The 24405-nt window shown below is 34.1% G+C and overlaps 1 protein-coding gene across 2 annotated transcripts in view; it reads left to right on the top strand.

Moving 5' to 3' along the window:
* The window catches only part of PURG (purine rich element binding protein G), a 38603-nt gene extending 15146 nt beyond the window's left edge, over window positions 1-23457 (top strand). For both annotated transcript variants that reach the window (XM_042934472.1, XM_042934473.1), the window contains one exon: window positions 21135-23457. In XM_042934472.1, coding sequence (XP_042790406.1) covers window positions 21135-21149 — 15 coding nt within the window. In that variant the 3' untranslated portion in view covers window positions 21150-23457. The remainder of the gene's footprint in view (window positions 1-21134) is intronic.
* Window positions 23458-24405: the final 948 nt, after the last annotated feature.

Below are 24405 nucleotides of genomic sequence, written 5' to 3'. Positions count from 1 at the left end.
AGGGGAGGGTCAGAGAGAGAGGGAGACCCAGAATCTGAAGCAGGCTCCAGGCTCTGAGCTGTCAGTACAGAGCCTGATGCAGGGCTCAAACTCACCGACTGTGAGATCATGACCTGAGCCAAAGTCGGAAGCTCAACCAAGTGAGCCACCCAGGCGCCCCAGTGTACACAGCATATTTAAAATGTAGGTTCTGATCCCTGCCCCCAGAGATTATGATTTGGTTGGTCCAGAGTGGGGTTCAGAAATTGGCTTTTTAATCTTGCTCTTTCTGAATGGTGTGGGGGCCATTCTTTGTCATGGCCTTAGACTTGTATTCTTTCTTCCACATCATCTTTCCAGCTGGAATTGTTTAGGTTTTAATACTGTCAGCCAAAACGATTTTTTGGTTATCCTATTAACAACTAATATCTAGGGCCCACTTTAAACACAGAGAGGCTAAATACATAAACCCAAATATTTAAGATGTCATACTATCATATTGTCTAGCTTTCTGGACAATGATCGCTGGGAATGCTACTTTCTCCCCCACCTCCAATGTTCAAATTCAAACTACTTGACATGTAACCACCAGTTACATATTCCCCAGATGTCAAAACCAAAATATTCTGTCTTTCCAGCCTGCGTTAAGTACATAGGTGATTTGTCTTTCACCTTTTCACAAGATGACCCTCTAAGTCTCAAAAATGACCTTTCCCAATTTTCTTTTTTAAATATAAACTTACAATTTATTAGGAGTACAAAAAAAAATATCCTTAATCAGTCTGAATACCTCACTTTTCTGGTCTAGTTCAATTTTTTTTTTTTTATTGTGGCTTAAAAAGCACATAACATAAAATTTACCATCTTAACCATTTCTAATATGCAGTTCATTAGTGTTAAGTACATTCACCTTGTTGTACCACCAATGTCCAGAACTTTTTTGTCTTGCAAAACTGAACTCTAAGCCCATTGAAAAACTGTCTAATTCCTCCACCCCATCCCCTGGCAACCACCGGTGTACTTTTTTCTCTTTTTTTAAATAAGCAAGATATTTGCTTAAACCTTCGCCCATCCATAGTGGATTGGTTTATGGCTATTGATTATTGCTACTTAGCTCTCCAGGTATGATACATATATCCTGTGTTGTTATAATTCTCACATGTAAAAAGGTTTACAATTGCAAAGCAATTGTGCTTACATTTATTAAGCAATCCTTAGAATCTTTGGGTGGCTGCAAATGAAGTATATTTGGTCCTGGAAACTTTCCTCTGAGTTACAAGGAAGAGTAACCTTTATTGCTCATGAGACCTAGGGGATTCCAGAGGGACAGTTTTTGTATATTTGTTTGTTTGTTTGTTTGTTGAAGGTGTGCGGTTAGAATTACCAAGGAAATTAAATCATGGAATTTCTGTAGATTTTTCCTATGTACATTCTAGGATTTTCTCATTACTTACGAAGTTGATTAGAAATTTTTCTGGAATTTGGCAGAATTAATGTTCACCAAATGCTTTCAAAATCTTTGCTGAGTACAATATGAAACTTTACCTCTAAGCAGCTTCATTAAAAATATAATCTGGGAGAAATAGGCATATATAAAAATGCATTTCTGCAAATGGATGTTTCAAATGCTAGTTCAGGAATCATTGGCAATAAGAAAAACCCAAACCCAAGAAACATTCTTAAAATTCTTATTTTTTAAGTTTTTTAAAATTCTTCTTCCTCTGTTATTAAAATTTTCTAAAGAAATGAATAAAGTTTTAAATCCTATAAGCAATCTCCATCTAAATAAACAGAAATACTATAATTATGAGTATTATACTGGATTTTAACATGGAAAAAAATGTGCCTGTTCTTGGCCTAAATTATCTTGGAACTAACACAAAAACCAGTTGATAGTGATTCTTGGATAATGATAACCGAATCGTTCTTCGTTTTATGAATTTAACAATTCATAATATGAGTGTATATGATTTTTTCAGACAAATGCTATTTATTTACAGCAATTTTAAATAATTTCATAATTATTGTACACCCAGATATTTCTTTAATGATCTATTGCAACATACTGATAATATTTACTTCAAAGAAAATTCTTTAAAATTGAATCTCATTATTTCCTTGATCTCCACTATAAAATTAGAAATGTTTTCGTTTCTGTTTTTTTTTTTTTTAGAAATGTTTTCTCAATACGAGGAAAAATTTTTGAGTTGAAAATATTTAGTGAAAGAGTTGTAATGCATCTGGTTCAGTAACATAGTAAGCAATTACTCTTTTTCCTTTCCAGTGCCCCATCACTATTTAAGATCTTTCTTCGTTGCTCACCATGACCACCCCAATATCACAGAAATTCGTTTCATGCCACGCAATTCTCAAAGGCACACACTGCCAACAACCTAGAACTTAGCCTCTCCTCTAACATCTCTAACATAAGCTAGGCACTAATATTTTGTCAGTAAGACTCTGTATCTAATATAGTAAAACCTTCAGCCTGAAAATTCCCCAAGTCCTGAGCATTTTTTGACAATTATTTACATACTTTATCAATTATAATATTAAATTTACTTCGAATAAAGAATGCCTATTGGATTTATAATAACTGAAGCTAAGTTGCATTATTGTTCACCAAGCATTATTAAACTCTGCTCCTATTTAAGGAATCCTTCAGGTCATTAACTTATTATGTGCAATTTGGTTTGTTAATCACCATTTACTGTTTGACTTATTTTTTTAAAAGACCCAAATATTACATTTAATGACGTATCAAGCTGGGATTCAAGCAGTACCTTCTGTTAAAGTGATCTGCTGCTGTCTTCGGATTATACTACATAACATCTATATTTTATTTGATGGAAATTTTTTATAGTTTATATGGAAAAAAATCAATCTTAGTTAAACCCAGAATTTGATTCCTACATTAGATTTTCAATAATTTAATTCTAAATGATTAGTTTTAAAACTTCTGTCACAAAATGACTATCAAATGAATGTCATTGCCAAATTACTCACTACATCTGTGCTATAATTAATAAAGTCCCCCTCCCCCAATTTATTCGTATTACTCAGACTATTATTTCAAGCATTCATGGAATTTTAAGAATCCTAAGGTCTCACCTTTTCCCTCCCGTGGTGCAGCAGTGTGGTATAGAGGTCAGGGCTCTGTGTTAGAAGCCCTGACTCTGGGCCTTGTAGCTGGCCCAGGGGGAGGCATTTAACCTCTGTGGGCCCCAGCTTGTTTACTCCTCACTTGTGGGGATTGGCTCATAACATATGATTCCTAAGAACCTTTCAATTTCGATATCCCTGCAGTCATAAAAACTCCGATTACAGTTATCTTCAATTTCTTTCTTTGGTGTATTTTTCTCCGTATCATCTTTGTTTCATCTGGCATTTATTGACCATCCATTCCTCCTTGGCATCCTTCATATTTAGATATGGTTGCTTCAGTGAAGTATTTCAGTGCACTGTTCCTCTGTCTGATTTGCCCAATCCCCCTTTTTTATTAAGTTTAAGACCAGAGACTGTTTCCTCCTCTTTTCTTTTCCCCTCCATACCTAGCACTGTGCTGATTGCTTAAATCATCTCTCTTCACTTAATCACCACTGATCCTGTTCCCGCTTTGCCTTTGAAATCTCCTTGCTTCAAGATCACAGTACTTCACAGACAAATCAAAATGGCAACAAGTATGAATGAAAGCAATAACTTTAAAACCTGATAAATACTATGTCAAGGACTGACTCACAGGTTAAGATACAGTAGAATATGGGACCTTTTGTTTCCTGCACCTCCTAAATTTTACTTCAGAAATATTCTTTCCCTTGTTCAATAGATAAATGATCCTGTTCTTTTCACTCATGGATGTTGAGTGGCTACCTTGTTCCAGGCGCTATGCTAGGGGCTAAAGATCCAAGAATTTACAAAAGAAAAATATGCCACTGCTATTAGCTTTAAGTGTGCCATGTCCAAAATTGTTTGATTCAGAGCAGCTTTTGGAAGCCAATTGAACTTTCATATTTTTCATTCAACGGATATTCATCTGATTATCTGCCATGTGCTAAGCAGTGTGTTGGTGTGTATGAGAAGTGTGTTTGAAGCATTATAAAATGCCAAATATTATTTTCCCTTTAACAATTTATCCTTTAAATATGATTTAATTATCTACATCCTGTTATAATGCTCAAAATATATTTCACTGATGCAGATTTAGAGAATAGCACTGTTTTAAATAATAATTTTGTCTTACCCATTCCAAATCTCTTTTGATGTCCAAGGATGAAAATAATGATTGTGTTTCATCTCATGTGACTACTGTATTCAAGGTAATGATTTCCTAAATTCTAGGTTGGAGATGAATGTAAAGCCCCATGCAGGTTCATCATAAAAGACTGCTGTGGTTTCTGTGTGTGCATGGGGGACTGAGGTGGGGAGAGGTGGAGGAAGACAAGAAGTAGTAAACATCATATCCTATATTTGCCCTCCCTGCTCTAGGCTTTAGTATTTAACCTCACTTTAATTTTATTTCACTCTCTTTGCACATACAATATCTTCACAAACTCCTTTTCTCTCCATATGTCTGGATGTACAAAAACCCATCAGTGTTCCCAGCTACGAATCTCACCAATATCTTAGCCAAGTGAAATGAGCCTGATTCTACTGTTACTGTGTTGGTGAATCAGAAACTATAATCATTTTCAGTAGATACATTGCAAAGAAGAGTCACTAATGGATAAATGCAATTAGCTACTGATACAAAAGATTCATTCGTCCTCAAAGTTTTTCCATAACTGGAATTTCTAATTAAATTAAATGTAAAAAGAATATGGAATTTCAATTACAATAATTTGCATATAATTTCACATATTTTTCAAAGATCCTTCACATATTGTATCTCATTTCATCTTGATGAGAATACTGATTTAGATTGTTTTGTTCATTATCTCTAACCTCAGTTAACAGATGAAGAAAACAGGACCTGGCAGGTTTAAATGATTTACTATGTCACTTAGCAATCTAATAAAATTCTGAGGTTTATAAGGAGCCCACTTCTCACTGCAACCTTCTTAAGAAACATTATAGAAATTTTAAATGGTAAACTTGAAATCACAATTTGGTAAAATTAAGCACATGTTTTTACAGATAATTTAAATAGTTTTTTATTATAATTGACATACAATATTACATTGGTTTCAAGGGTACAAGAGAGTAATTCAGTATTTTTATACATTACAAAATGATCACTACACTAGGTCTAGTTACCATCTGTCACAATACAAAGTTATTACAATACTACTGACTATATCCCCTCTGCTGTACATCACATCCCCAAAATGTATTTATTTTATAACTGGAAGTTAATTCCCTTCACCTGTTTCGCCCATCTGCCTTCCCCCTTACCCTCTGGCAACCACCAGTTTATTCTCTGTATCTATATGTCTGTTTCTGTTTTGTTTGTTCATTTGTTTTTTAGATTCCACATATAAGTGAAATCATATGGTATTTGTCTTTCTGTGACATATTTCATTTAGCATAATACCCTCCAGGTCCATCCATGTTATCACAAATGGCAATATTTCATTCTATTTTATGGCTGAGTAATATTCCATTATATACATATCACATCTTCTTTGTCCATTTATCTATCGATGAACACTTAGGTTGCTTCCATACCTTGGCTACTGTAAATAATGCTGCAGTGAATATAAGAGAAACATATCTTTTTAAATGTTTTTGTTTTCTTCAGATAAATATCCTGATGTAGAATTGCTGGATCATGTGGTATTTCTATTTTTAATTTTTTGAGGTACCTCCATATAGTTTTCCATAGGGGTTGCACCAATTTATATTCCCACCACTGTGCACAAGAGTTGCCTTTTCTCCATGTCCTCATCAATACTTGTTACTTCTTGTCTTTTTGATAATGGCCATTCTGACAGGTGTGAGGTGAGATCTCATTGTGATTTTGATTTGCATTTCCCTGATCATTAGTGATGTTGAGCATCTTTTCGTGTGTATGTTGGTCATCTGTATGTCTTGTTTGGAAAAATGTCTGTTCAGGTCCTCACCCATGTTTTAATCAGATTGTTTCTTTTGTGTTGTTGTTATTGAGTTGTGTGAGTTCTTTATATGTTTTAGTTGTCAACCCCTTAACAGATACATAATTTGCAAGTATCTTCTCCCATTCAGTAGTAGGCCTTTTCATTTTGTTGGTGGTTTCCTTCACTGTGCAAAAGTTTTTTTAGTTTGATGTAGCTCAAATTATTTGTCTTTGCTTTTGTTGCCCTTGCCTAAGAAGACATATCCAAAAAAATATTGCTTAGACAAATGTCAAAGAGCTTATTGCATGTTTTCTTCTAGAAGTTTTACGATTTCAGGTCTTGTATTTAAATCTGTAATTCATTTTGAGTTTATTTTGTATATGGTGTGAAAACGTGGTCCAGTTTCATTCCTATGTATGTATCTGTCCAGTTTTCCCAACACTATTTATTGAAGAGACTGTCTTTTCCTCATTGTATATTCTGTTTCCTTTGTCATAGATTAATTGACGATTGACCACAGGTTTATTTCTGAGTTTTCTGTTTTGTTTGTCTGTTTTTGTGCCACTAACATCCTGTTTTGATTACTATAGCTCTGTAGTATATCTTGAAATCTAGGATTGTAATACCTCCAGCTTTGTTCTTGATCCTCAAGATTACTTTGGCTATTCAGAGTCTTTTGGGGTTCCATGCAAATTTCAGAATTATTTGTTCTGGTTCTGTGAATTAGGCACATTTTTTTTTAATTTAAATTTTAGTTAGTTAACATACTCCTGAAATATTGGTTTCAGGAGTAGAATTCAGTGATTCATCACTTACATATGACACCCAGTGCTCATCACAACAAGTGCCCTCCTTAGTACCCATCACCCATCTAGCCCATCTCCTACTCTCTGTCAACTCATAGTTTATTCTCTACCATTAAGAGTCTCTTGTGGTTTGTTTCCCTTTCTTCTCTTTTTCCCCCTTCCCATATGTTCATCTGTTTTGTTTGTTAAATTCCACATGTGAGTGGAATCATATGGTATTTGTCTTTCTCTGACTGACTTATTTCACTTATCATAATACATTCTTGCTCCATCCACATCATTGCAAATGGCAAGATCTCATTCTTTTGATGGCTGAGTAATATTCCATTGTATATATATACCACATCTTCTTTACCATTCATCAGTTGATGGACATTTGGGTTCTCTCCATAGTTTGGCTCTTGTTGATAATGCTGCTATAAACATCGAGGTGCATGTGTCCTTTTGAATCAGTATTTTTGTATCCTTTGGGTAAATACCCAGTAGTGCAATTGCTGGATCGTAGGGTAGTTCTGTTTTTAGTTTCCTGAGGAACCTCCATACTGTTTTCCAGAGTGGCTGCCCAGTTTGCATTCCCACCAACAGAACTAGATGCTTTTATAACTAATTTAAAAATTTTTTTGAAATGCATTCTACACATTTTTCTGTTTTTATCACATCTTTAGGCTCAATTCTGCACTCAGTATTCTGAGTTTTGGCCCTGGCAGAAGGCATATCAAATCATATTTTGGTAATCAATATACACAAGTCATTTGCCTAGATTCAGCCTTTTTTCTTCTTTTGACCATCACTATTTTTTAATCTATTTCCTGAGCTCCCACCTTAGTGAACCTTCCAGAACTTGATCCTAATGACTAGAATACAGATCCCTAGCTGTCTTGTCATCACAAATCTTGTCATGGCATCTGCACTGATTGCAGTGTAGCCTTCAAAAAGTGTAATTTACAGAATTTAAGAAATAAAAATACTTCTTTTTCACAGTTCAGTAAACAATTAAAAAGCAACTAGAGAATTTTTTTCATAAACTCTTAGGAGCAAAGATAAATGACCCCATAATAGTTTGAAAAGGATATTCTAAGTTTATATGAAATTAACTCAGGAACCTACATATTCTTCATTTACATCATTATCTGGTGATTATAGTTTTGTTTTGTTGTTATTGTTTGGTGTCCCTGCGGTGATTATAGTTGTTAACAATAGATTCTAGAGCACTGAAGTATCCTCATTCATACAAAATTTAATTATGCTCCCTATATTGTATTCATTCAGTATTCAATAGGATTCAATTTCAATAGGATTAAAAAGTATTGTAGTTAAAGGTCTGTTGACTAGGAAATTCCATTAAATAAATAACCTTGCTCCTGGCATTCTCAATTAACCATGGTTTTGCAGCATCACTGAGGAGTTAGGAGACTTGAGTTCTAAATTTTGCATGCAGATTGTATTTTTCTGTCCCTGTAAGAGTTTCATATTAGCTCAATCTGCACAAATTATCACATAGTTCTTCATATAAAAAGATCAATATGCTTAAGATTATCAAGAAGGAGCTTAATAGAAGTTCCACTTCTACTTTTTGTTAGGAGAGGAATAAAACAACAATAACTTTAAACCATTCCCTTTGTCCCTATAAGTAATGGCAGTAATTTTAGCTGTATCTCTAGGTTGTGGATTCCCCCAGAGTCATCGGGCAGTCTTTGTGGCCCCACTACAGACTTCGGCTGTACAGACTTTGACGTCAGCCAATCCTGGGTTCAAGTCCAGATTCTGTCAATGTTGTGTAATTTTGGGCAAATTATATTAACTTTGTAGAGCTCTTGTGAAAATTCATTCAATCAGCACTCAGCTTATACTTATTATAAACTGTTCTGGGGCAAATCTTCTTGGTCCAGAGGATGTACCAATAACAAAATAGATAAGATTTATTGTCCTCACAGAAACTATAGCCAACCAGAATTCTCTTTAAAAAAATTGAAGCGATTAGCAAAGTTTCTATCACATAATAAGCATTTAATAAATACTAATAACATCATTATTAATTCTTCCCAACCCATAACATGGACAGTTCCCCAGAAAGTATAACAAAATTATGTAAAATTTGGGGCGCCTGGGTGGCTCATTTGGTTAAGCGTCTGACTTTGGCTCAGGTCATGATCTCACAGTTTGTGAGTTCGAGCCCCCCATCAGGCTCTGTGTGGACAACTCAGAGCCTGGAACCTGCTTCAGATTGTGTCTCCCTCTCTGTGTCCCTCCCCTGCTGGCAGTGTCTCTCTCTCTCTCAAAAATGAGTGAACATTAAAAAAAAAAAAAATTAGAAGGGAGCCTCCTTTTACCACAAAAGCTCTCAGGTATAGCAATAGTCATAATCTCTTGAAGCTAGTTATAATCTCTTGAAGCTATTGCCAGTCAAATATAAAAGTGCACAACTATGTAGGCAGAAATTTCTTGGACAGGAAACAAAAGGCACTGACTTTTATTAAAAAAAATTAAGAATTAATGCTTCACCAAATGTAATGCCCGAGGTTGCGAAACCCCCCACAAGAGACCACCAGAGTCGTAAGTCAAAGCCAAGCGGCAAGGGTCGTTTATTGCAGGTTCGAACCTGGACCTCCGCGCATTCGTTGCCAGTGGCGCTAAGAGGCCCCGATCAGGGTTGGTACAGCGTTTTTATAGACAGAGACAATTAGCATAGGGGAGGTTTCAGGTTATGAGGGGCCTGATTGGTTGATTTTAAAGTAAAGACATTTGTTGCTCTCTGATTGGGCGTCCTTTGTCTGTCCTTTGGCAGGAAGGCTTTGTCCGTTACTTGTGGCGGGAGAAAAAGGGGGAAGGGGGAAGGGGAAGAATGTGTTAAGCAAGCAAGATTACAGAAGCGAGAAAATGCTGGTTAGTAAGTATTTCCGTGATCTTAGGGTATAGCAAACTAAGTCTAGAAAAATTTAACGGTGCTCACATCGAACAATAGGCAAGACATACAAAATTTTAAATTCATTCTTTACACAAAATTAAAAATTTCTGTTTATCAAAAGACCATTAAGAAACTGAATAAACTATCCACTGGCTGGGAAATATCAAAGCATAATTGTATTGCTGGTGAGAATCAATACAGCTTTGTTTCATTTTTTAAGAGGATGATCATGGGGTGCCTGGCTGGCTCAGTTGGAGAGCGTACAACTCTTGATCTCAGGGTTGTAAGTTTGAGCCCCACGTTGGGTGTAGAGATTGCTTAAAAATAAAATATTTTTTTAAAAGATGGTCATTAGTTTACATGATTTGGGGATCAATGACCCCACTTCTGAAAGGATTATATTCACCTGTTTACTTAGTGACTTGACAATTTAAGATTTTCTTGTCTAAATCTGCCTTTAACTTTAATTTTTTTTTCTACCAGAAAGAGTCTTTGGAATCATGCCACACCCTGATTTTATAACAGTGTGTGGTTTTTTCATAATCATCTAACCAGTCATTTCAGAACCAGAACTAGGTTTTAGTAAGTTGTCCTTCCACTACTCAGAGTCTACTTCTCTATTATTTTGCTTGCAAATCAGTAGGAGATAGTATGTGGACTTTATTCAGAATATTTATTTTCTTCTGTCAGCTGGAAGGGTTTTCACACTTGTATACTTTAAAGTTGAAAACACTGCAGGATTATGGTTGTGGGTCATTTTTGACTGAAAAAAAAATAGCTTTTCAATAGTTAATACATACTTTAACCCTTGGTTTCAGGATAGTAAAGGAACCATTATAGTTACTGGCCTCAGTTACTGTCATAAAGAGGCTTCTACAGACCATCATCTTGATACTGAGCTTTTCTCATTTCGTATAATCTTCAGCTATATTCTTTCTATCTTCTAGCACTTGGTATTTTGTTTGTCTTTGGTACTTAATGAAACTCTAAATCTCTAGCTCAGATATGTTTATGTAAAATGTCTCACAACTATCCATTCTATTAATTACAAAAGTTTTTATTGTTCAGTATAGAGAAGCAAACCGTGTCCTTTAGCGTCATTAACTGAGTTTTTAAGGAAAATTCTATAGCCAAAAATCTAGGTTATATTCTATCAATTTGTTATTATTTCATAATTGTGTTGACTTTATATTTATGTGATTTTTACGTGAACAAAAGCAGTAGAAGCAATAATAATGACATGTGGTTTAGGGGTTTCAGAGCATTGCTGTCTTTTACTAAGTAAATGTCTATGCTTTTCCTTTTCAATCATACTGAATTTTTAATGTGCAGTAAGAAGCCCCTGTGTGAGGTAAGAAATGGTAATCAAGGGAAACAAAAGCATTCATTCATTTATTCAACAAATACTGAGTTGCTCCCATAGGCCAGGCATTATGCTAGGGAAATTGCTTTTTTTTTTTTTTTTTTTTTTTTTTTTCATTTTTTTCTGTCTAATCTCAGGTGGAGATATTGATGAGTAGTAAAATTATGTATTTTAGATTTGCTGTATGACATGTGGGTTTAAAATATAAACATTTGGTGGGTTTGAATTGTAAAAGAAAGAAATGAAATGGAGAAATTATTATCTAGCTTTTGATTTTAGGGTTGTTTTTTTTAATGTTTGAGAGAGAGAGAGAGAAACAGCACGAGTGGGGAAGGGACAGAGACAGAGGGAGACACAGAATCCAAAGTAGGCTTCAGGCTCTGAGCTGTCAGCACAAAGCCCAATATGGGTCTGGAACCCATGAGCCGCGAGATCATGACCTGAGCCAAAGTCTGGTGCTTAACCAACTGAGCCACCCAGGTGCCCCTGATCTTAGTTTTAATTTTTCTCATGAATACTTGGCATCACATGTAGATAAATTCTTTTCAAGGCATGACTACTTTCTTCTCAGAACTAACAGAATTGTTTTGCTTATTTATTTTGAATTGTCAGATAGGGTAATAAGGTTTTTTCTTTAGGGAACTGGAATATTCATTGGATAATGTAACCTCTTTAAAGCTGATGAACACGTGGCCCCTTAGATTTGAAGTGGCAAGGTGATCATAAATTAAGCCCCAAACATTGGCATTCAAAATGGTTTTAAAATGTGATACTCAATAAATACACTTGATTATGCACCAAAGTAGCAAAAGTAAAATCTTGTTTCCTTCCCATGTTTTAAGTCCCTCAATATACCAGTGGAATACTACTGAGCTACTGTGTTCACTCATCTTTGGGGAAATAAGACTGACGGCCATTCTGCCATGATCACTTCTAAGTAGTATTTGAGCCACGTTTTTTATTGATTTTTTATAGCTTTATAAATTAATATTTTCATGGTGATAAATTTAACTTAAAAACTTTTTTCTGTTCTAGGCTATGTTTTAAGCGTGAGAGGTTTTATATCCTTTTCTTAGAGCCAATACATTCAGTATGGTCCATGTGAGAATTTGTCTTCTTTTTTCTCCAGCAATAAAAAATCTGGTTTAGTTCAGTGCCCTGATATAAAATCCATGTTCTCTGTAGAGTATTAGTCGTGGATCCCATTCTAGGATATGTTACTCTTTATAGGACAGTTGCAAGGCAGAAGTCTTAAAATGAAAAAAAAGAAAAATGCCACCTAATCTCTGATGCATCAGCAAGAACATTGTGTTTAGTGGCAATGCTCCTTCACATTTTATATTAAGCTATAATTTACATACAGTAAAATGCTCAAATCTTAATATATCATTTAATCCATTTTGACGGATATCAAGACATAAAACATTTTTCTCACACCAGAAAATTTCTGTGTATCCCTTTCCAGTCAACAGCCCCACCCTCCCCCAATCCCATCTTCCAAAATCAATCACTGATCTGATTTGTATCACCACAGGCTAGTTTTGTCTATTCTGGAATTGTATATAAATGAACATGTGTTTTTTGTACTTGGCTTCTTTGACTTAGCCTAATATTTTTGAAATCATCCATGTCGTTGAGTTTACCAGTTAGTTTCTTTTTATTACGGATAATATTTTTGTAAAAAAAAAACAGGCAAACAAAATTAGATCTTCACCAAGTATCTTTTTTTTTTTTTTAACCAAGTATCTTAATTGATACATGACTACCTTTGAAATCAGGGCAGCAAAACCACAGTAAGAATGAAGGGGACAAAATACCCTCCAATATTAATATTAAGTGACAGTACTCCTAACATTCAAATGGCTCTCCCACCTTAATTACTGTTATGTGCATCAAGAGGTACTCTTCTGGGAGATTCTAACCTGTTCTATTAACAACAAAGACACTGGGCAACTGCACTTCAGCAATTGCAATGGCCGCGGATCTGTCATTGTTTCTTTCCCTTTGTATTTCTTCTTTGACCTCAGAAAGCAAATGTGAAAAATAATTCCAGGTGAGAAGATGCTTCTGATGATAGGTCCATGATCAAAACATGCTGGAAGGAATGCTTTCACTGTTCATCAATATGGTGATGCCTTGGTAGCTTTTATGTGCTCTTAAAATTGTATAATAACGTAGACCTTATGAGCTCAGTTTTATTATTACAAACTCACTATGTTCCATAATTTATACAAATGGAAGGAAAGTAGATACAATGAAAGCAACATCCAGATTGCATTCGCATTTTTTTTAAGTTCTAACTGGATTTACCAAAAAATTGCCATTTTAAGCAAAGATTCTTTAAAATTTGGGAGTAGTAATAAGTTTAAGTGAAGACTATACTGTGATTCTAGGAAGTCATAGTAAATTGCATACCAACAGATCCTAAAGGATGAATTGTCGCTATCTGCTGTTGAGATTCAAGAGAATTTTATTCTGCCCAAAAAGAAGTCTGAATTTTGACCTAACTACATAATGGCAAGGATTGAGCTGGCCCTCGGCTAGTCCATCCCAAACCATCTCCACTTTTAAGATTCTTAAATAAGAAGAACCACAAAGAGTTCCCAGAACACTAAAGTACACATCAACAGCACACACAACAAGCACCTTCTTAACTTTATGGAATGTTATCATGTCATTTTCAGTGTTTATACAACTATTCAGTAAGGGGAGAAATGACGATAAAGTACTATAGTGCTTGCATCGGTTCTATGGAAAAAGGCACTCAAACGAATAAGAAGTTGTGCCAGATTACTGAGAGAATGAAATTTCAGATTATGTCCATTCTGCGAATCCCTCACATCCACTGATTTTCTCATTTCTTTCTGCTCTCCACTAAATACACATTCCTTCTCTCCTCTCATACTTATTTTTCTCATATGGTTCCTAAATTCTGTTACCACATTCATATTTCATTCTAATAATTCCAAAAATGTTGAAGTGACACTTCCCTTTAACACAACCTACTTTAGTATACAATTTGGCTTAAGTCTTACTTCTCATTTGTCTTATTTTACATAAGAAAGCAGTTACATTTAAATTATCAAGAGTATCTCATTAGCGGGGCACCTGAGTGGCTCAGCAGGTTAATTGTCCACTCCTTGATTTTGGTTCAAGTCATGAGCTCACGGTTTGTGAAATCAAGCCCTGTGTCAGGCTCTGAGCTGACAGTGTAGAGCCTGCTTGGGATTTCTCTCTCCCTCTCTCTCTGCCCCTCTGCCACCTGTGTACATGCTCTATTTTTCTCTCTCTCTCTCAAAATAAATAAATATGTTTTTAAAAAAAGACAGATTCTTAAAAAAAAAAAAAGAGTATCTCATTAGTATAATTTAACCTGTATGGAGGACTTACAATGCTGTCATACCAAACCTCAAGGATCTATGTTCTAAACTATAAAGATGATTAACTACTTTTGAGCAGTGTGCATGAATTCTCTCAGCAGTTCATCATCATTTTAGTTGTAGTAATTAATTTTAATTAACTGCCAATGCTGTTTGTTGCCATGTGGAAAAATGAGAATATGGCCCTTCTTCCCATTTGAGTATGAGTAATGATATCAATTTAATATTAGAAGGGTAAAGAGGTTTTAGGTTGTGAAATAAAGAATTATAAACCTGATTTCCCAGGGAATACACTCTGCTTGGAGGGTGTTGAGAAGTCCTAGCTTAACAGAAATTAACACTGATAGTGAACCATCTTTCCTCCTACCACATTTTTAAGGTTCTGGCTAATGAAAAGTAGATTTTGCTTCCTAGTTTTGGAAACTAGTATTGTTTTTGTTGCTTCTCAAAGTGTTCTAATTAATAGTGCTGTTTTTATAAACATATACAGTAATTTAGAAATTCAAACTTAATATCATAGCCATTGGTTTTTTCCACTACTGTGATTTAAAACAATAATTTAATTTTACAAGAAATAATTTCACCTCCTCTCTTTGAAGTTGGAAATGAGATCATGAATTGTACTTAAGACTTATTCTTTAGGGGACATGTTCATGTAAAGTAGTAGGAGTAGGAGCAAACTCCTCACTACTAATTTTGCTAACAATATAAAGTATTGTCAGCAAAGTAATATCCAGACTATATTGATATAATTTAATTATATTTATTCAGGATTTAAAAGGCTTTACATGGTATTGTTGGGGAAAAACAGGAGTAAAGGTGGTTTAAAAAAACTTAATATTCACAGTTGTTTAATCATTCCAAAACATCAAATTTTTCAAGTTTATCATTTTTACTTTAAAATATACTCTGAATACTGAGTAGATTCTCATCTTACCAGAAGAGGAATCAGTTAGCACAACATAGAATTTTAGAGCTGGAAAGACTTTCAATATCATCTAGTTTAAATGTGACATTAACCTAGTTCATTAAAATCACTATTTTCTCAAGGATCTCAGCTTCTCTGCGCTAATTTCCAGAAAATTAAAGGACCTCTAGTCCCTAATCCCTTTTGCTGTATGTCTGTCTTTTTGGTACCTTCTGATAGACTCCATATTCATGCCAATGATTACAACAGTGAGGATTTTCTCTATTCCTTATGCCTGAATTAGCTTAAGAATAGTCTATTGTGTGCAGAAACATAACTTTTAATTTAAATAGTTGTTCAAAGGGGCTCCTGGGTGGCCCAGTCGGTTAAGTGCCCAACTTCAGCTCAGGTCATGATCTTGCAGTTTGTGAGTTCAAGCCCCGAGTCTAGCTCTATGCTGACAGCTCAGAGCCTAGAGCCTGCTTCAGGTTCTGTGTCTCCCTCTCTCTCTGCCCCTCCCCTACTTGCATTCTCTCTCTCTCAAAAATAAATAAACATTAAAAAAATTTTTTTAAATAAATAGTTGACCAAAAGAAAGGTGAATAATTTAGTTTTAGGAGTAGTTGTAGAAAGAGTCGAGTTATTGCTACTCTGGAGGACACATACCATAAGGTCTTCTCCAGGGAGATTTGAAAGTGAGTAATACAACCCTATTGTGTAAGACAAGTAATACCTCTTAGCCTATTGTAGTGGAGAAGCAAGAGTGAGGTAAACATGGCTCTTCACTTGGAGGTTGAAGGTGAGAGGGGCAGTATGTTGAGGTTCTTTGTTTTATTTTCTCAGTCCTGTTTCTCAGTCATTAAATCAACAGACATTTATTTTGCATACAACACGAGGTAAACATTCTGATAGGTATGGGTATACAGCAGACAACGAGATCTAGTCTTTGGCCTCAAGGAGCATAGCCTCAAGATACATAGCAGAGGGCAATGCAGATAACTGCCTATCTAACAGAGAAGATACATAGGATCTCTGAAAACCCTGTATAGCTCCACCACTGCACAAGCAATTTATTAACTTGGCTCATCTTGTAGAATGAGAAGTAACTATCATAATTAGTTGTGCAGTGTTTTGGAAATGAAAAGTGCTATAAAATAGCCGAGTAATAGAAAACAAGATTAAATTATATGGTAGGAATGGTTCTTATAGGTATCTTCAATATTTATGTCAGCGCTAAAGGACTACTACCAGAGAAAAGCTAAATTAGGTAAATACAATTTCCTAGGTAGATTTTACAAAGCCAAGAAAATATCTGTGTGTATTGACAAGAGAGATTGCGCAATCTTACTTTGGGTAATGCAAGAATTAAATATAGCATGGGGTTTCCCCATTCTTCACCTTTTATTAAGAATCTTCTGCATTTCAGTGTTTATTTGAAGTGTTTCTTTAACAATTTTTAAATGCTGCCACTATCCAAGACTGTTATCTACCAACAAGCAATTATATTTTCATATTGAGAAACTAAAAGAACGTTCATTAAATTATGTAGAATGAATGTCTACCTTTCTGTGATTAACCTATCAGTATATTGGGTTTGGGGGAGTTGTTATCAGTGATTTATCATGCCTGATTCTTTCTGCTTTTACTTATGTTTTTAAAGTTTGTGAATTCTAGAGGACTAAGATACCAATTTACATCCTACTCTATATCCTCAGAAGGTGAAGAATTTATAAAATTGGGCATTTCTTTCATATCCTTTCATATGGTGACATTCTTACACCCAAGATTACGATTATCAAACTGTAGGAAAAGGAAGGAGTTCTTTTTCAATAGTCATTTAATGTTCCATGACTACAAAGTAATCTTATTTTATTATTAGCATTTTTACATTTTACCAGCATTTTCATCCTAATTAAATGAGGCACTACACCACTATGTTTAGCCTGTGGCATAACAGAAGGCAGATGACCTGTCATTGAGAATCATGATCTTACACACTCTTTTTCCTCTGAAGAAAATAGTTTTGTTTTGTTTGTTTTTTTGGTCTCAGTTTATAATGACATACCTCTGTAGCTTAACTTCATCACATTCAAACAATAAAAACATTAAAAATTTAACCTCATTATATGCATGCCACTTATTTTTAAAAATATATATTAATATAATTATTACTTGGTAAAGAGATCTTATTTTTTATTGTCTTTCCCTGATTTAACAAATTTAATGATATGGAGAATTTCTATACAGTTGCTTATTTTATTCATTCCATATATTGGGTGTTTTGGTCTCTAATGTCCTGTTGTCCTTATTAGATTATCGGTATACATTTCCATTTAGATGAAGAGACAGAAGCATGCAGATTAATTACCCATGCATCAGACATTTTTGCCGTGCTTAATAGGAATGAGCAATTAAGGCTAGAAACCTCAGTGTTTAATACTGTTTTCAGAACTCAGTTATTACACATATATTGTCACTTCAGTGATTAAAGAGAGTAAGTATAATATGTAGTCAGATTCAAACAAGATAACTAAACCAATATTAAAAAAAAAAAAAAAAAAGCTATGGTGTCTGCACTGCATGGCAGAGTACTAATAAAATTTGCCTAAACAAATTCTCATGATGTTTTGGGATATTATGGGAATGCTTTGGCTATACATGGATTTGAATCTTCATAATGACAAAGGTTCTAACAGTTATTTTTTAAAAACACACTATACTGTTTTTAGAAGGTTGTAATTACTTCCTGCTTATATTTATGATAAATTCGTAAAACTACTATACTGTTATGAAAAAGGTAAAAGTTTATATGTACTTTGATTTTGAAAAGTAGCATCGGACGCATTTAAAAAAATTTTGGTAACTTGTGGCACTTTGGTAAAGGAATGTGCAATTATAGAGATTTATGCTGTTTTAATTTTTTTTAATTGCCAGGAGTTACTCTTACTAGGCTTTAGACTGAAAACCAAACTCGGTTTTAATACTGGCACTTTTTCCTCCTGGTACTTCCCGTTTCTCTAATTATGTGGAACATTTAATTTAAACCATTCTTTGCAATGAGGTTTAACTTTCCTCCTCCATCCTAACCTCAAAAACCTTTAATTTAAAATTAATCCAGTGGTAGTTAGATAAGCATTTTGGGTATCATGGCCATTTGATCTGGCACCTGACTTTAGTAATCTCATAAAAATAGCTAAACTCCTGAAAAACAATAGTCAATCATTTTAATTAGTTTTTATTGATTATAACCAATTGAGTAACTTGACATCCATCGAGTCATAATTTATCTTAAAATCTGGGGCTGCCAACATAACTAACTACACAGCATCGCTTAAAATACCCTCATATATTCATTCCAAAGAGAAATGACAAGAAAAAATAGAATTCTGTATGATTATGGCTATTGCAGACACTTCTGTTAGGTTTCCAGTATTTTACTGTGATACACCCATGGGTGGTACAAGTAAAATAAAAACAAATATAAATGCTTTAACATTGGATGGTGGCATCCATCAGTACAGATTATGCATAAGCTACTGCAATAAAAAATACTCATTGTGCCTGTATTTGAAGAATTTATCTGAGATTTCCTCTGGCCTTTTCCATTTAAGGCTGTACAATCATTTTAAATGTAAAGACAACAGAATATATAAATGAGTGAAATGATGGCCCTGTTTGCCATAGGATAAATATTCTGTTGAACTTGTTGAGGGGCATTGGCTGTTGCATATTATAACATAAGCTAGGTTGTTATAAGCCACATGCGAGTCTTATGTACAAATCAGAGCATTTAGAAATTATACATCTTTCTTTTTCCTCACAAAAAGAATTCAGACTTTATAATCCAAATTTATAATTTTAAGCTGCTGTTTATTGAAAAGCACCTAATATGGATTAAAAGACTAAATGAAATAAGACCTATGAAAGAATGCTAATTAATAGCCTAACCCTGTATATTATCAAACTTCTAATAATGTTAAGTTTCTTATAAAGCCTTAAAATATTTTAATGAAAAATTAATTACCTAGAAATGAAGGCACTTTATTACCTTAAACTAGCTATTTGTCTGTATAGAATTTGTCTAAACCCCATAAAATATTCTTTATCCTTTTATAAATTTATCCTGCTTATGTGTTTTTCTAAAGCTTCTTATAATAATTCAAAGTATTTTACCTTAACAGAAAATTGTGTTACATGGTAGAACCAATGAACAATTCAGAAATAAAACTCTAGAGTAACAAAAGTATGTGTGATAATAGCAAAACTGTTAGTCTAAGTTAGTCTACAGTCATTTGGGGTAAAAATGTAAGATTTGAAGGCTTTTTCCTTGAACAATCTTTAGTCAGCTTTTTGTTTTTTAAATCTTATTTTTAACTGGCACTACCTTGTGTTTAAGTGTTGGTCAAATATAAGGGCAATCAAAATTATTATGCCAGCCTGTCATAACTCAGTTTTGTTTAGTTGAGTTTTTTTTAAACTAAAACGTTGAGAATTAGTTTTGTTTCTTCTATGTTCAAGTCAGCCCCGCCTGGTAAATTATCAAATTTAAATCAGTATTATGGGTGTGCTGCTCTGTATAGCTGTACCCTCTTCAGAAAATTAATAGTTGATTTATACAAGGGAGGTGATTCAACAGAAAAAGCCTAGGATAATTTTTTCAAAAGTTAAATTTTTTCTGAAGCTCAACCTTACATCTTTCTGACATTTATAAAACATAGGCTAGCTTTCTTTTATCCAAGAAATTTTTTTAACAGAAGAATATTTCAAAGCAAACAAACTTTGCTTTCCTTTTCATTTGGGGGCAGTTCACTTAAGAAGAAAACATTTGTCTATAATTGTACTTATCTTTAATTCTTTCTCTGTGGTGGCCATTTTTCTATCACTAGTTTTAAATGTTTTGCTAAATGTGAATGCTGCTTCATAGATGCAGTTTTCATTACATGGTACAGACAGGAGTCAAGTTTATTAGCAGTCTACTCTTATCAAGGAGAAACTAAAAATAAGTTCCATGTCAATTCTTTGGTTTGTATCTTGGTATCTTTTTTTTTAAATAAGATATATTAGCCCAAAGGTGTGTTAATTGTCATGGCATGAACAATCTTAAATGTAGATCTATTGAGTATTTTGTGATGCTGAGTAAATAGACTTTTCTCAAATCTCTGTGATGCTAAATATTTTCCTTAGGAGGTTTTGTTTAATGTTAGATTGTTGTTCTGAAAGATGTTGGTCTTAGTGGGATTTTTTTTAAACTGGGAAAACAAATAAACGCATGTATTACAAGTATAGAAATGGTGAATTGTAAACTTACCGTATAATAATGATTCTATTTTCAAAAATGTTTTGCTGTTAAATATATACAACATAAAATTGCTGCCATACTGTAATTGAATACTTTTTCTTAAATGACCCTGTTATCACTATTCCAGAATTAGAAGTTGGGCAGATACATGATTGATTCATGTGTCTGCATAGATGCTTCAAGGTATATTCTTCTCTTGGTGAGTAAAAATATATTTTCCTTGGCATCAGTGCATTGAGATCTGAATATACCTGTATCTATCCATTCTTATTGCACATTTCTTATACAGTATCTTCTAATATGCCAAAATTGGCCTAGACATAACTTAAAATTGAGGGTTTGTTACATGCTTTCTAACAGAAAGGTTTTCAATGATATTCATTATGGGTTTGTACTGTGAAAATAGTGAAACTCCCTTTAAAATTTCATATATGCTAAATTTAAATTAATATTTTTTCTTTAGCTCAAATTTCCCTAAATCCAGGGAGAATACCAACCCTTTTCACTGTTGTCAAATCCAGCATAAGGAACAGCCCTATGACACTACAAAAACAGTTGAGGAATAAGGAATAAGTCTCTTATGTTACACTCCAGAATAAAGGCATTGTGTGAAAGAAATGAACCGAAGTTCACCGTGAATGCAAGGCTTCTGTACTTGACATCCCTCCACCGAAGGGAAGACAAGTGTCAACACCACTGGCATCATTTTCAAACTCATCTTATGTGGAATATCTTCCACCACACTGGAGTACTTATTGACTCTTACCGGGTTTTGGCTTTGTTTTGTTTTGTTTTGTTTTGTTTTAATTCATCAAGCCTTTCAGTTTTCAAAAAACCATTTGTCAGCACTGAGGTAGAGGGACATAGATTTGAAAATACTTTCTTAAGAGATCATGTAACTATTTAACTCAATTTAAAAGGAGGAGGAGGGATAGTTTCAACCCACTGCCTCTCACAAGAAACATGTTTTTAAATCTGTAACTGTTTTAGTGTTAACAGGGTACAACGTGTTTTTTGTCCTGTATTGTACTTAAAAAGTTCTCATTGATTGGTGATTGTATTGTACTGTATGGAAACAAATCATAAATTGCCTTGTATTGTTTATAATAGACCATACCACGTACCACTTCAGTTTTTATGTTCCAAGTTTTCCAGTGATGCATGTTAACAGTTAGGTCCTAAAATTCTGTGGTGCTAATTCTTCCATATCCAATGGTGCTTTTGTGGATGCTAACTGCACACATGCTGAACAAAGCTTGAAGTTTAAAACTTTCCTCCCTTCCTCTGTTTATATAAAGTAAAATAAAATAACTTGAATTTGTCTCAAAGTATCACTGACAATCTAATAAACTGGTTTATATGTGTGATTAGTTTGGATTCTTAATTATTTTTCAGAAAGCAGATTAGCTCTACTGGGCCCTTCCTTCTATCAAACAGAAATTGATTTTACTGTGTGTTTATTTTGTTATTTCATTTTGTGCCCCCAAAGTTGTGGTACCTTTGGGAATTTAAATCCAGGTGGCCTGTCTTCTATAATCAAGTTTATGTCGGATCTACAAAAACTAGACCTATCAGACCTGGAAATTAATAAGTTGAGAAAACCAAAAATGTACCATGAGAGTGCCTTTGTGTATTTTAGTATTTTATTAATAAAGTTTTATTATCTATGTACCATGAGATAGCATTTGCATGGAAACTAGTATGCCTTTAGAGCCTTTATTATTGCTCAGATGACATTGAAAAGGCCATCCCTCTATGCTGATATTTAAAGTAAAAGCTCCACTTTACATGTATGAAAATACAGACAAAAAAATATATAATAAAATCGGAACTTTCCAGGACAAACTGATAACCTATGCCAGGATGGCATAATAGATAAACCCATGCCTAGTCTTATTGGATTTTTAATTTTAGCATCTGCACTAAGAATCACAGCATTAGGACGAGTGAAGCTGCTCCTCGAGAGGGCAAAAGGCTGTTTCTCCTAAGCTGGAGATAAAGTCAGTATTAAGGCAGTGTGCAAATTTGCATTCTAATCTCGGTATTTTGCCTAACCCATGGGTAACCTTAAATTTAAAAAGAAAAGATCAAAATAAATCTATTAAAACTCCTCAAGCAGCAACCATTGATGTCAAATAAGAGATGAGCAAACCTGTCTATCTGTCCTAGTGGGCCTGATGACTGAGGTTACATTCCCATGTTGCTGGGGTTCTTTATTTTATCAAGAGCATATATTCAGTAATTCTGCCTCAAATAGTTATTAAATCATGTCTAACTTCTAATATCAGAAAATAAAGTTGACAAAAATAGAGCCAATATGAGCACTGGGCTTACATCCCCATGACTGTCTTGAACAAATGCAATATTTACTAAATCACAGCCTCTCCAAAGATATTTCTACTGTGTATTTTTGTAACTACCTTTACAGCATGCCATTTTATGAAAACTGGCAAATAATAAATGTGTGGCAAAATAATTCCAGGTCTTCTTTAATCAAAAAAAGAGAGAGAGGGTAGGTAGATCTATGAATGTTTTAGAGTATCTTTACTTCTGCGGTAATATTTTGCCTGTTAATTGAAAGAAAATTTAATTATAATTTTATGAAAGGATAAAAGGATAAATTGCTTTTGGAAAATCTCTGCTTTTTAATCTACATGAAAAATCTCTCATTTTTTCCCTACAGCCACCAGATTTGTGTATTATTGTTCACCATCATGTTTGTCCCACCTAAAAAATTATTCTCACAAAATTTATCAGGTTTTTTTTTGTATGAAATTATTTTTAAAACTCAGCCTTAAATAAAATGAATACACTTTGTAAGTTTGGTTCATTTATGAAAATAATGTAGTCTCTCCCTCTTTATTATTTAAGCTTTTTTAAAGTTACAAAATTATGTTTGTCTTTAGTTTTATCAACATTATTTTGGCAAGTTGTGTTTTCTGTTCCTAAAATAATAATTTCCCTTGGAAATCATAACCTCAAGGTGTCATCTGTAAATCCATGAATGAAAGCACTTTCAATAAAGATCCAGATATTCTCCATTGAGAAACATCTTTTGAAATAAATTTCATGTACATTAAAAACCTAACCTATTCATCTTAGGGAACTAATTTTTCTCATCAGAAATTGTGTTGAGTTTGAAAATGACCAATAATAATAATCTCGCCCTTATTTTTTTAAAAGCCAATAGGAGCACCTAGGTGGCTCAGTTGGTTAAGTATCTGACTTTGGTTCAGGTCATGATCTCACAGCTCGTGGGTTCAAGCCTTGCATTGGGCTCTGGGCTGACAGCTCAGAGCCTGGAGCCTGTCTCAGATTCTGTATCTCCCTCTCTGTCTGCCCCTCCCCTGCTCTCTCTCTCTCTCTCTCTCTCTCAAAAAATAAACAGTAAAAAAAATTTTTTAAGCCAATCTATAACCTATATCATTTCAGATTTGTCTTCTTCATGCATTTTTTTTTAAACCATTGAAGTAGGTGCATACTGAGTTCTCATTAAGACTAATGTCACTTTTCTTACTCTCCACTTAATCCGTGGGGCAGTAAAAAGACTCCTAGAAAATAACTAAAAACTAAGTAAGACAATTCACATAAAAACAAATGAGTGGTACTTCATAAGACTGAATTAACCATATAATGCAGTGAGCAAACATTATACATATTCTCCCCAAATTGGTCTCGATGCTGTGAATGGTAGCTAAAGCTTACACTTTCTGCAGAGCATACCAGACCTTGAA

This window comes from Panthera leo, chromosome B1 (assembly GCF_018350215.1).
Source record: "Panthera leo isolate Ple1 chromosome B1, P.leo_Ple1_pat1.1, whole genome shotgun sequence".
Classification (NCBI taxonomy): domain Eukaryota; kingdom Metazoa; phylum Chordata; class Mammalia; order Carnivora; family Felidae; genus Panthera; species Panthera leo.
Note: the sequence above shows the minus strand (reverse complement) of the source record. Positions and strands in the feature narration are given on the sequence as shown.